Source organism: Scophthalmus maximus, chromosome 2 (assembly GCF_022379125.1).
Source record: "Scophthalmus maximus strain ysfricsl-2021 chromosome 2, ASM2237912v1, whole genome shotgun sequence".
Classification (NCBI taxonomy): Eukaryota; Metazoa; Chordata; class Actinopteri; order Pleuronectiformes; family Scophthalmidae; genus Scophthalmus; species Scophthalmus maximus.
The window spans coordinates 15,437,842-15,448,474 of record NC_061516.1 but is presented as its reverse complement, the minus strand read 5'-3'; the positions used below and the strand labels follow the sequence as shown (position 1 = coordinate 15,448,474).

The 10,633-nt window shown below is 42.4% G+C and overlaps 1 protein-coding gene across 1 annotated transcript; it reads right to left on the bottom strand.

The window, feature by feature from the left end:
* Nucleotides 1-7: 7 nt before the first annotated feature.
* LOC118301233 (calpain-5-like) lies at nt 8-9,677 on the bottom strand. Its single transcript, XM_035626520.2, has 13 exons — nt 9,406-9,677; nt 7,438-7,626; nt 7,228-7,359; nt 6,542-6,750; nt 5,965-6,157; nt 5,672-5,862; nt 4,996-5,073; nt 4,720-4,915; nt 4,499-4,621; nt 2,237-2,439; nt 1,559-1,680; nt 1,315-1,451; nt 8-703 (listed from the first exon to the last, which is right to left on the bottom strand). Exons 2-13 carry the CDS (start codon nt 7,600-7,602, stop codon nt 521-523), a joined length of 1,932 nt encoding a protein of 643 aa, XP_035482413.2. The 5' UTR covers nt 7,603-7,626; nt 9,406-9,677; the 3' UTR covers nt 8-520.
* Between the last annotated feature and the right edge of the window lie 956 nt (nt 9,678-10,633).

Below are 10,633 nucleotides of genomic sequence, written 5' to 3'. Positions count from 1 at the left end.
GACGAGGTTTGTCGGCTGTTATGATTCTTAGGTTCAATTTATTTTTTATTTGTTTTGTCATTCAGGGTTTTGGGGATTTCGGTAATAATGCATGAGAATGAAACACGCTGATATTAACTGATGAAACACAGACAAAGAAGCTGAATGAAAGAAACAGATACATGAGTTTTTAGTAGTACAAACTGCATAATGATGAATTCAGCAAATGGTCCGTAAACAAGAAAATTGTATTGTAAGACCCTATTACTCACAGTATCTATAGTGTAATAAAAAGAGGAATGATATCCTCACAAGCAACTTGCTAAAATGTCAATATAGACATGTATAAGTTATTAAAAAAAATGTTTGGATAAAAAGTGACACACAGGAAGTGACGATCAGTCTGTCCAATAGTGCCGCTGCTCATATTAGTGTAAAACTCTGCTCATCGTACACACAGGGCTTAGTACTGTTATGATGACACATCACGCTAAAGTTCAGCACTGACAACGACTCGCTCTCCTCAGGTCACTTGACGGGGTCACATGGCGGTCAGCTGAGTGGAAGTGGCGATCCTCAGGCTGATGCTTCCGGGCATCTCGTCGGCCATGTGCCGGCCTCGCTTCCTCAACCTGAGCATCTGGGGGTCGGTGGTGTCCTTCACCGACCCGGACAACATCACCTGTCCCATGAACTCGTCCTTCACCGCGTTGCTGTTCCACACCTGAGGAAAGGAGCAGGCACTTTGAGATGCAGGAGAGATTCCTCTTACTGTCCCACGTCACAAAACGATCATCTGCAGGATTTTGACGGTTGATTTGATCATGTTGAGTTCAGACAGATATGATGTCCTGTGCTCTCAGTCAGTTATATATGTGAGCATCCAGTCTTTTTTGTGTGGTAATGTTTAGCACTGAATACCTTGTTTAAAAAAAACTGTGACTGAATTGCCACATCCTTTAAACTACTACTATTTAGTTCATAACAAGTTGGATATATAACAGGAGTTATTTGGTTGCTTCGGCAATGACCCAACAAAACCTGCAAAAGCACAACACGTCTTTCTTTCTACATCATAGAAAAAACAAGTGAAATTTGCTTAGGCATATTAGGGGCAGCTTAAGAAGTCACTTACAATACAAGTGTGTCTGAATATTCTTCTCCTTCATAACCCTTTAAAAACACACTCACTTACGGAACTTAACACGGGGCTACTTTTCTGAGTCTGAAAAGTTTTCAATACGGGGATTCCACAGAACAGTGACTAACAAACCCTCCGCACTGCCAGTTACGGAGATTAATGACAGTCATCACGACCAGCAGATGCCACCTTACCTCCACAGTTATGGGCTTCCTGGGCTTCTTCCTGTAGAAAATGGCACTGATTGTGAATTCTGGTTTCAAGGTGTCTTTCTTGATGTTGGATTTCACTGAGCGGCCCTCACAGTATATGATCACGTAGGGGTCTGCACCTGCATGAAAACGTGGTGAGGAATGTTTCAATAGAAAGACACTGGTGAAATATTAATATCTATTTGTGGATATGAGGGCGAAGTCTCGCCTGTGACCTTCCTCTCACCCCCAGTGCTGTCCTGGTTCTGCAGCCCCTCGGCCCCATGGACATAGACGTGAGTGACAGCCTGTGGGTATCCCACGAATGAACTCCAGCATCTTACTCTTGGCTTGTCTTCCGTCAGCTCCCTGTGAGAGTAGAGGAGGATTTAAGGACCGGGAGAGAAGTAGAGGTCCTCGTATCCCGAGACTCTGACTTGGAACTCGCTTATCAGAAAACGGAAAGTCTAGCAACGTGACACAAACGTCTGTGTCTCATTAGGACACAGTGCTGTTTGGTCTAGCCAGCTCGGATGACCTGTATGTGAGGAAACATGGTGAGGTCACGTGTTCAACTTTGCCAACAAGAACGTCAGGATCAAAACTAAACGCCCTGGCCAAGACCAATGAAGGAGTGATTTTAATTCATAAGTGATTTATTGTGAAAAGACTATCAACAACCATTATGAGTACATTTCACAGTCTCCACTTTCCAAAACCCCCATTTGTGTGCTTTTCTTGGACACTATCCACCCATCGGTTTCTTGAAGGAACAGCCAGGGAAACGCTATATTCTCCCTTTTCTTCTCTTTAAGACTTGATGATTATAAGACATAAGTGGTGACATTTATATCTGCCAACGTTAAGCACAGCCCACGCTGCTGACTCACACTGACTCGACGACACACTGTCGCCACAGACTTACCTGCAACCTGAGTCCACGTCAGTGAAAACTCGGATCATGTAATCCCCCAGCGTCTGGGGCTCGAAGGTGGTGGGGAAGATGACGTAGCGTCCCTGTGGCAGCATGCATCTCATGAACACTGTGCGAGCGTTGATGTAAGTGGACGTGCCCACACACTGCTGTGTCAGGATGTCATGCATCCGATACTTCCTGTTCAGCTCCACCTGCAAGAGGCAAAAAACCGTGGGCTTCATTTACTGTTCATTCACTTATCAGTTACAAAGTCTGGCAAGTTATTTTACAGTTAGTACACTTGCTTGTGCACTAATATCCTGTTTATGATTGAGTTTTGCTGCATCCTGGTCATGTGTTTGCCCATTTAAACATCTTTTCCTGGTTTAAAAAACTCTAGATATTCTACACACCATCTGAAGGACAACCACAGACATGTAGACACCTTCTTCAGGGCCCTGGACATATTTGATTGATCCCAAACATAGTGGCAGAGATTGTTGCACACGGTGTAGTTTTAAAATCATGTAAACAGGAAGAGGATTTACCATGTTGCTCGTGTTCCACATAAAACCCAAATATAAGATTTAAAACCAGGATACAAGCTCATATTGAATATAAACGCAGCCATTGTGGTTATACAAGTTTGAGCTTGAGGGACTGTGAGTGTTGCTACATGTCACGATACGCATTTCATTTGATTGTATATAAATCCCACTGGCAATTTGAACAAACACTCCCCAAATAAGGCGTGCTTTAGAAAAAAACAATACATGTCAAAATGAAAATTATACGGATTTAAACTGTATCTGGAGGATTAATAACTGGCTCTTAGCTGCTGAAATGTATTCTCCTGCCTCCTGGTGGCAGAGAAGTGACTAAAAAATGTAAATCAATGCAAGTCTGTATTTTTTTGGTGCTCAGTCAAGAGACATAAAAACCCTGTTGGACATGCTCCTTTTATGTGATCAATTTTGATTAAAAGTCTTAAAAAAATATTGCATGTCTCAAACAGAAATGAAAAAAAGCCAAGTTGTAGTGGACGCTCGCGTCAGACGGAGAATGTGGACACAGGATGTGGAGTCCATCACATAGAGGGGGAGGCTACGTCTCAGACGCCATGACCATAGACGACAAGAGTTAAATTCAGGTCGTGTGCACACGGCTGCTTTTTATAATCACGGGCCCTGAGCCTTGTGGCAGCAGCATTTATTGCCGTCCAGAACAACTTGCCCCTGTATGCAACACTTCTGCCAGCATGATAATAGTGTATAGAGTGTGTTTGAACCTGGCCAGATCTCTGACAAGGAAGTCACTGTACGAGTAATGTGATGTCATTTTTTTGCTCACATTGCCTGATCTGAATGCGAGAGTCTGGTCCCTGCACATAAGACCTAGTCTGACATGTTATACAGCTGCTTTAAAAGAGAACAGTTTTGACTTTGCTATTTACAAAAGTCAGTTAAAACCAATATGAATGTTGACCTCTATTATAAAACTCTACCTATCAAAATGTTGTCTTTTTTCATCTTTTTGTGAGGTTGTGATTTCACATATACATATACATATACATATATATATAATATATATTTTCACAATGTGTGTTTGTGTGTGTGTGTGTGTGTGTGTGTGTGTGTGTGAAACCACAACCTCACAAAAATATAATATAAATATATATATAGTCTATTGAATCCCACAGAGAATGTAAATGTGTGGCTTTTTGTTTTAAGTGTCCAGCAACCATCAAACTACTTTTGATTTCTATTATGGCTGCACAGGCACAGTACTAGAACAGAGGCTGCTGAACAGACTGCACCTCCGTTTCTCAGCTTGGAACCATCAACTTCTTTGTGTTGTATGATTTTATCCACTTGTTGAAATGGTCTGTTTTCTTTCCGATAAACCTATCAAGTAATGTCTGCCTGTCGTTAAAAACACCCCAACAACTCTTCAATTTGCTCTCCGCTCAACAAATGAGAGAGAGAAATCAAATGAGAGCCAAAATTTGATGTAATGAGGCTGTTTTACCCCCAAAATAAACTAATATTTCGCAAACGCCTTTGTCCCAGACGAAGAACAATTTCCTCTATGATGAAACCCTAAACTCTTTTTTGTAATGTTTCACACATCCTCAGAATCTATTACTGCGTATTGCCCCTGGTTTAAGAGTCTTTTGGTGCTTATCATGGAATATGCAGTTATTCAATTGTTGACCGTACATTAGATCAATAAAACATTGTGGATAGTGGAAAGTGTCACACTATATGTTACCTTGAAAATACCAAAGCCAATGCTTATATTTTCTCCTTGACCAAATTTTCTGTGCATCTTCATGTCTCTCTGCTGCAGGGAGATCAGAACTTCGTCGAGCTCCTTCGTGACGTCAAACAGATACTGTGAAAGAAGTTGACAGTGAGTCAACGTGCAGGTGGACATGTTGTGCATGAACACAGTGACGTGAGGAGAGAAGTGCGTCCAAATTGTGCAAGCACCTGTGGATTTTGCAGAAACGTCGGCTTGTGGTTGGCGCAGCCGCCGCAGCGGTTTAACAGCGGATCTGCGTTTTTGGTCCAGCTCCCAAAGTGCACGACCTCGTTCCACGTCTTGTGGACGCTAATCACTGAGGTGTTGATGAGACGGCAGACGTCTGCTTCTGTGAAGAACTTGCACCAGTCTGCGAAGGACATCCTGCGGAGGCAAACATGACATGTGTCGTCAGGTGAACTGTGCAGGTGGGCCATTGCAACTGGGGGAACGTAATTCTTTACCAGAACTCTCCGTCATCCTCCACCGTGATGCCGAGGTTCCCCCTCTCCGTGTCACCGACCTTTGACCATTCCTCCGAGCTGACAAACATTAAACAAAATTAATGGTGAACACACATGTGACACAAACTGATGATTTTAATGTTAGAATCCACACAAAATCAACAATTTGAGTCATAAAATGTGACTTTAAAAGTTTGTATTTTACCCACAGTTTCCAGGTTAGATATCCAGCAGGGAGATTAGATCTCAAAAAGTATTTCATATCAGAAGAAGGACTCCTGAAGCAAAGCCTACGTCTATGCTGTCCCTTCATGTGCTCAGTATGTTTCTGTATGTTCTTGTCAGTACTTTCACTGGTAAAAAAAAAAACATTCTTTGGTCTAAATTAAATCTTATAGAAAGAACTATATATGTTTTATATATATTTGTTATTTTTTACTTCAGAGCATAATATGGATGGACCTAAAATTGAAGTGGATACTGGCACAGGGTGGGTTTGAGAAGTTTCATCGGAAGTTTTCATACATTTTTAGAGAATAGCCACAAAATCCACTGTGACTGAACAGTATGCGTTCAGGCCGACCACGGCCTCGCTTTTTACATTCTCCTTTTACATCTCTTGGCAAAGCATGCTCTGTTTTTAAATCAACCAAATCAAACTTTAACAGCGTCTCACCTGTCACTCCAGGCTCCTTTCCACTCAGTCTTGCCCCAGGGGTTCCTCATGCGGATCAGAGGGATGGTTTCGTTCTTGAAGTAGGCCAGTAGCCCGTGACCCAAACGCACCTTCTGCACTGCGGTTATGGAGTACGCGTGGCCTTTCACCAGCCCGTTTGCCATCTTCGCCTCAATTATATGAGGATCTGGCTGAGGAGATTGTTTAAAAATAAAAAATAAAAAAAACACAATTCAGTCTGTTTTCTCTTAAGCACAGAGACAAAGAAGTGAATATTCAGAAACAGGGCAAACCTTAATGGAGCAGCTGATGATGCCTCCACGGTCATAGACCTTCAGAAGATCCTCGAACAGCTGGTCTTGTTTTTTCTGGTCTTTGAAGTACTCTCCTGTCTCCACGTTGATGGATTCAGCCACAGCTCCGCTGAAATCCACCACGGCGTCTCCGGTGTTTCCCCCCTCCAGTGACTCGTAGCAGCCAGAGAGCCTGGACACGGAGGAGGCAGGACAACCACGCGTTTAGTGAGAGGTCGGGAGTGTTGCATATTACAATATAACGTGTATATATGTTAAAGATGAGGATGGGTTAAATGTGATGCTTTACACAATGTAAAGAAAGCAGCAAACGGTATTTTATTAAGCAGTAAAACATTTCTTGTTCATATTAGTGTTATAAATGGTAGTATCAGAAATAAGTATTTGTATTTGTAGTAGTAGAAACAGTTTTTATTCTTGTAGTTTATTATATTGTAATATAATGTTATGTTGCTATCATAATGACAATAACCTATAATGCAAATGGTTTTATGACAACTTGTAAATATGAAAAAGAAGATATTTTTGCACCACTATCTGGTTTAAGTTGACTGACTTGGCGTAGGCCTTCTCCAGCAGCGCGCTCCAGAATTCATTGTTGGTTTTCGAATGGCAGTAGATGAGTTCTCCATTGATCGTGGGCAGCCGGTCGTCCACCACCACGTCCAGCCACTCGCCAAACACCCAGAACTGAAAGTGGAAGATTCCGGCATAGTTCTCCGGATGTTTGGGATCCCATTCCTGCTCCTTCCAGTCCGGAATTACCTGGAATGGAGTTATGTAAAGATATATTCTTGGCCTCCTTGCTTAAAGCTCATTACTCTATAAACAAGTACTGTGTTTAATGCTTAAGTTTAGGCTTATGTGGTGTGTAACTTTAATTTGAATACAAAGCATCAACAACAAGTAGATTTTTCAGTTAATTAAACTCATCTCTCTCTGTAAATGGTAATGAACGTATTATATTCAATTCATAAAAATCACAGTATATGGTGCCATCTACCAGCAAGGCAAATTGACTCATGGTTATAAGTCATTTTTGACACAACTATTTGGTTTTGCTGTCAGTCATGAGTGAACCCCCTCAGGTGGATTCCTGTGCGGTGAACTATTTGTCAGCTGGTTGCACATTTCAAGTCTAATCCTTTTACGCCACTGCTGCCGTCTCACTAACATTTGGTAACCAACAGCAAATACACCGACCCCCTCGACTCGCAGAGTGAATAAACCAAGTTGGCTCACCTTCTTCCAGAGGTTTGGCTTTGATGCCAGACAGGAGCAGGCGGCAACAAACCAGCAGTTCCCCACGACTCCCTGGTTCAGGTCGTGGGAGCTGATGCCCTCCACGAACAGATGGGGCTCACTGCTTATCTCCTGCAACAGAACAATCCACACACTTAAGTCTTAAAGATTTGAAGCATAAAAACAAAATGCTGGTGATGGGTCACTCACCGCTGGTCGTTTCCACTGCACGATACCAGGAGGTGGTCTCCTAAAGTACAGCGATTCATTGGCGGCAGGAAACTCTGGATCCTCAAACAGCGTCTTGTCCCTGATGCAATTCGTCTTCAGCTCAGCGTAGTGCTGGTTCTTGTATGGGACAGCAGACGAGAACATGGTCCAGCTGCTGAAGCCTCACAGCTGCAGACGGACGACAGACACCAGAGGTTTAACAGACTTTATATAGTGTTTTAGCAGTAGTACGTGGGCAGGATCCCCCATCCGGCCCCCGACACTCAGCATTTCTGGGCACGGTCTGCTGGACTGCATCGGATAAATCTCAGCACTGCTTCTTTCCCACAGCAGACTGCCCCGTGACCCAGAGATCCTCTGAACTCACTTTACTGATGAGCATATAGTGTAAGACACAAAGTGTTCTTTACGGCCCAGTAAGAAGCAAAACATTCATCTTCTGTAACACTACTGGGCTGTGGATAACATATATATCATGGTGTCTGTGCAAAGAGTCTGTTGACGGAAAGCTAAATAAGTAAAGGTTTTGTTTTTTTCTATAATTACCGACCGGGAAACAAATTAATTACACATCCTTCATACATCAACGACAGGCGATAGAGGCCACAGTGTGTGATCGTCACTTCGTGGGACAGATTTCACCTGAACCGTCAATTATTTCAAGAATAGCACAAAATTTGTTTAAGGCCACGTTGTGCATCAACAGGACGTATTGTGTTTGTGACTGAAGCAGAGATGACCAACTCTTGTATTCTCTGGGGAATGAAGATAGTTTAACCCTTGGGCTTTGTCCTCCCCCTCACACTGACCCATTGGAGCTCGGCGAAAAAAATATGAGCCAATAATATTATTTTGGATACGTTTTGATTTTTTTTTTTTTTCCCCCCAAGAGCAACAAATTACGACTTACCAAATTTAATTTACTGGAAGCAACAAGTTCTAAATTGACTGAAAGTTGCTCCCCAGGAGATGTGCATTTAGAAGTCAAATGATGAGGAATGAAATGTTGGGACCCGCGAGGACATCAACTCATAATCATATGACACATACACACGTATACAGTATATACATATGTTATATATACAGAGATATGGTTCATAATCCTGGAGAAGAGAACTATGAGGATAGAAGAAAATGAAAGAGAAAAAGAAACCGTTTCCTGCCCCAGGTGGTGAGTGTACCTGCCTTTTCCCCCCCCCGCCCACACACCAGTGGCCTATTTCTGCCTGTGCGTTGTTCCTGCCGCGCCCTGGCTGTGTTTGTTCTGTTTTAAGCTGGATTTTATTGCCTCACGCTGTTGTTGATTTACTTTAGATTGTGACTTTGGGAAGAAGGATTGTGTTCTATCTTCATATGCTGTAGCTACCAGATTATTTTTTAATTTTTTTATTGAGGCAGTAAAACAACGTGTGACTCTGGTCAGGGACGAGGTAGTGAGCCAGTTTGTGCCTGTGTATGAATGTTATCTGTTCATCTGTTTTAAGAGCTCCTGGCAATTGTGGTCGGGCAGGTTATTTTTGGTTGGTTACTTGCTCTTCTGTAGGGGGGGCATGAGTGTAGGTCTGTAAAAAAGGTTGCCTCATACATTGTTTGGTATTGTATTCTCTGTTGACCTGGTTTAAAATGTGTAATGTTCAATGTCTTTTTAGTAATTTTTTTCAGAGCAAGAAAACAAACACATTTGATCAGATCTGAGAGTAGATGTCATCAGACATACACAGATGTGAAATTGTTTCATATTATGTGGAGGACAAAAGGTCTGAGGCAAGAATGTTACTTGAGAAACTAAAGGAAAAATTATAAGTGATGGTAACTAATCAAATAAAACACAGCAAAAGACACATAGTGAATACCAAAAGTTAATACAGCAAAGTCAAATCTGAAGCTAAGAATGTTCAAACTGTATCAACGAGTCTTGTCGTACCTGTAGCTAATAGCGACACTCACCTGTGCTGAGCTGTCTTATCGTGGCCGTGATGAGATCACACAAATTCACTGTCCTGTTAGGCTCCTGTGAGACGTGGCTCCAAATCAATCCCACATTTCTGTCACAACATCCGTCGCATAAAACATAAAAGTGTCTGTGTCCCCTTTCTCGAAAAACAAAATCCAGTATCTTGTGTTTTGACCTCTGGCATGAGGACTTCCCTGAAATTCTTTTACCCGAACTCTGCCTGAAAACTGGTCTGACGAGCACATCTGTGCAGCAGGAGGTGCTATGCAAAGGCTGATATGGTGATTTCAACAAGGGAGGGAAGACTGAAACTAAATACCTCCCACCACCTAAGAACCCATAGGTGAAGCAAGTGAAAACTTGCCCTGCGCTTTTACAATAACAACAAAAAAGCTGTATGTACTGGATGTTACATCTGTCTTCTCACCAAGTAAAAAGAAATACTCTTCCAGTTATCCCAAGTTCAGTCAAGTTGAACAAACGTTACCAATAAGCCACGTGCACGCCCTCATACTGTTGTGAACTGTGGTAACAAGACAAACTGGCAGACACTCAAAGGTCTGGGCTCAACTTTTAAGGAGCACTAGAAGCACTTTAAGTCCCTCAAACGAAAAAAAAAGAGAAGAAAAGCTTGACTGGATAATATTTCAGCTTTAAACTGAGGGCAAAGGAGGCAGTCTGAGAAGAATGCTTGAGCGAAGCCAACGGTAATAAAATAATTCCCGTGTTTACAGGAGTTAAGTAGACAGGCTGAAGTAGAAACTGGAAATATTCATGAAAGAAAGGCAAATGATTGGGATTAGAGGTGATATACGAAAAGACCAAAGCAGTTTTTACAGATCGGAGCAAAAGTTTGTGAAAGTTTGGGGAATTGCAATAATTGCAATAGAGTGCAGCAAAGCCCGGTAATCTACCCTGGTGTCACGCTCACAGACGACACCGGGTAAACGAAGGGCGGCCAGAGTGAGGCCTGATGGTGGCTCCGGGGACAAGGGTCAAGGGGTCACTGCAGTCCAAAGGTCACTTCCTTGTGGGAATGTACTGTATGTATTCTCAGAGAATCCTATGACTATGAGATATGAGATTAGTTTTCTGTCTGTCTGTCTGTCCGTCTGAGGAAGTGCAGTGCTGACTGAATATGTTTGGGCTTTGGACTAAACAAGGTATTTGATTAAATCGCTGTAAACTTTAGGAAACTATGACTGACTTTCACATTTTGAG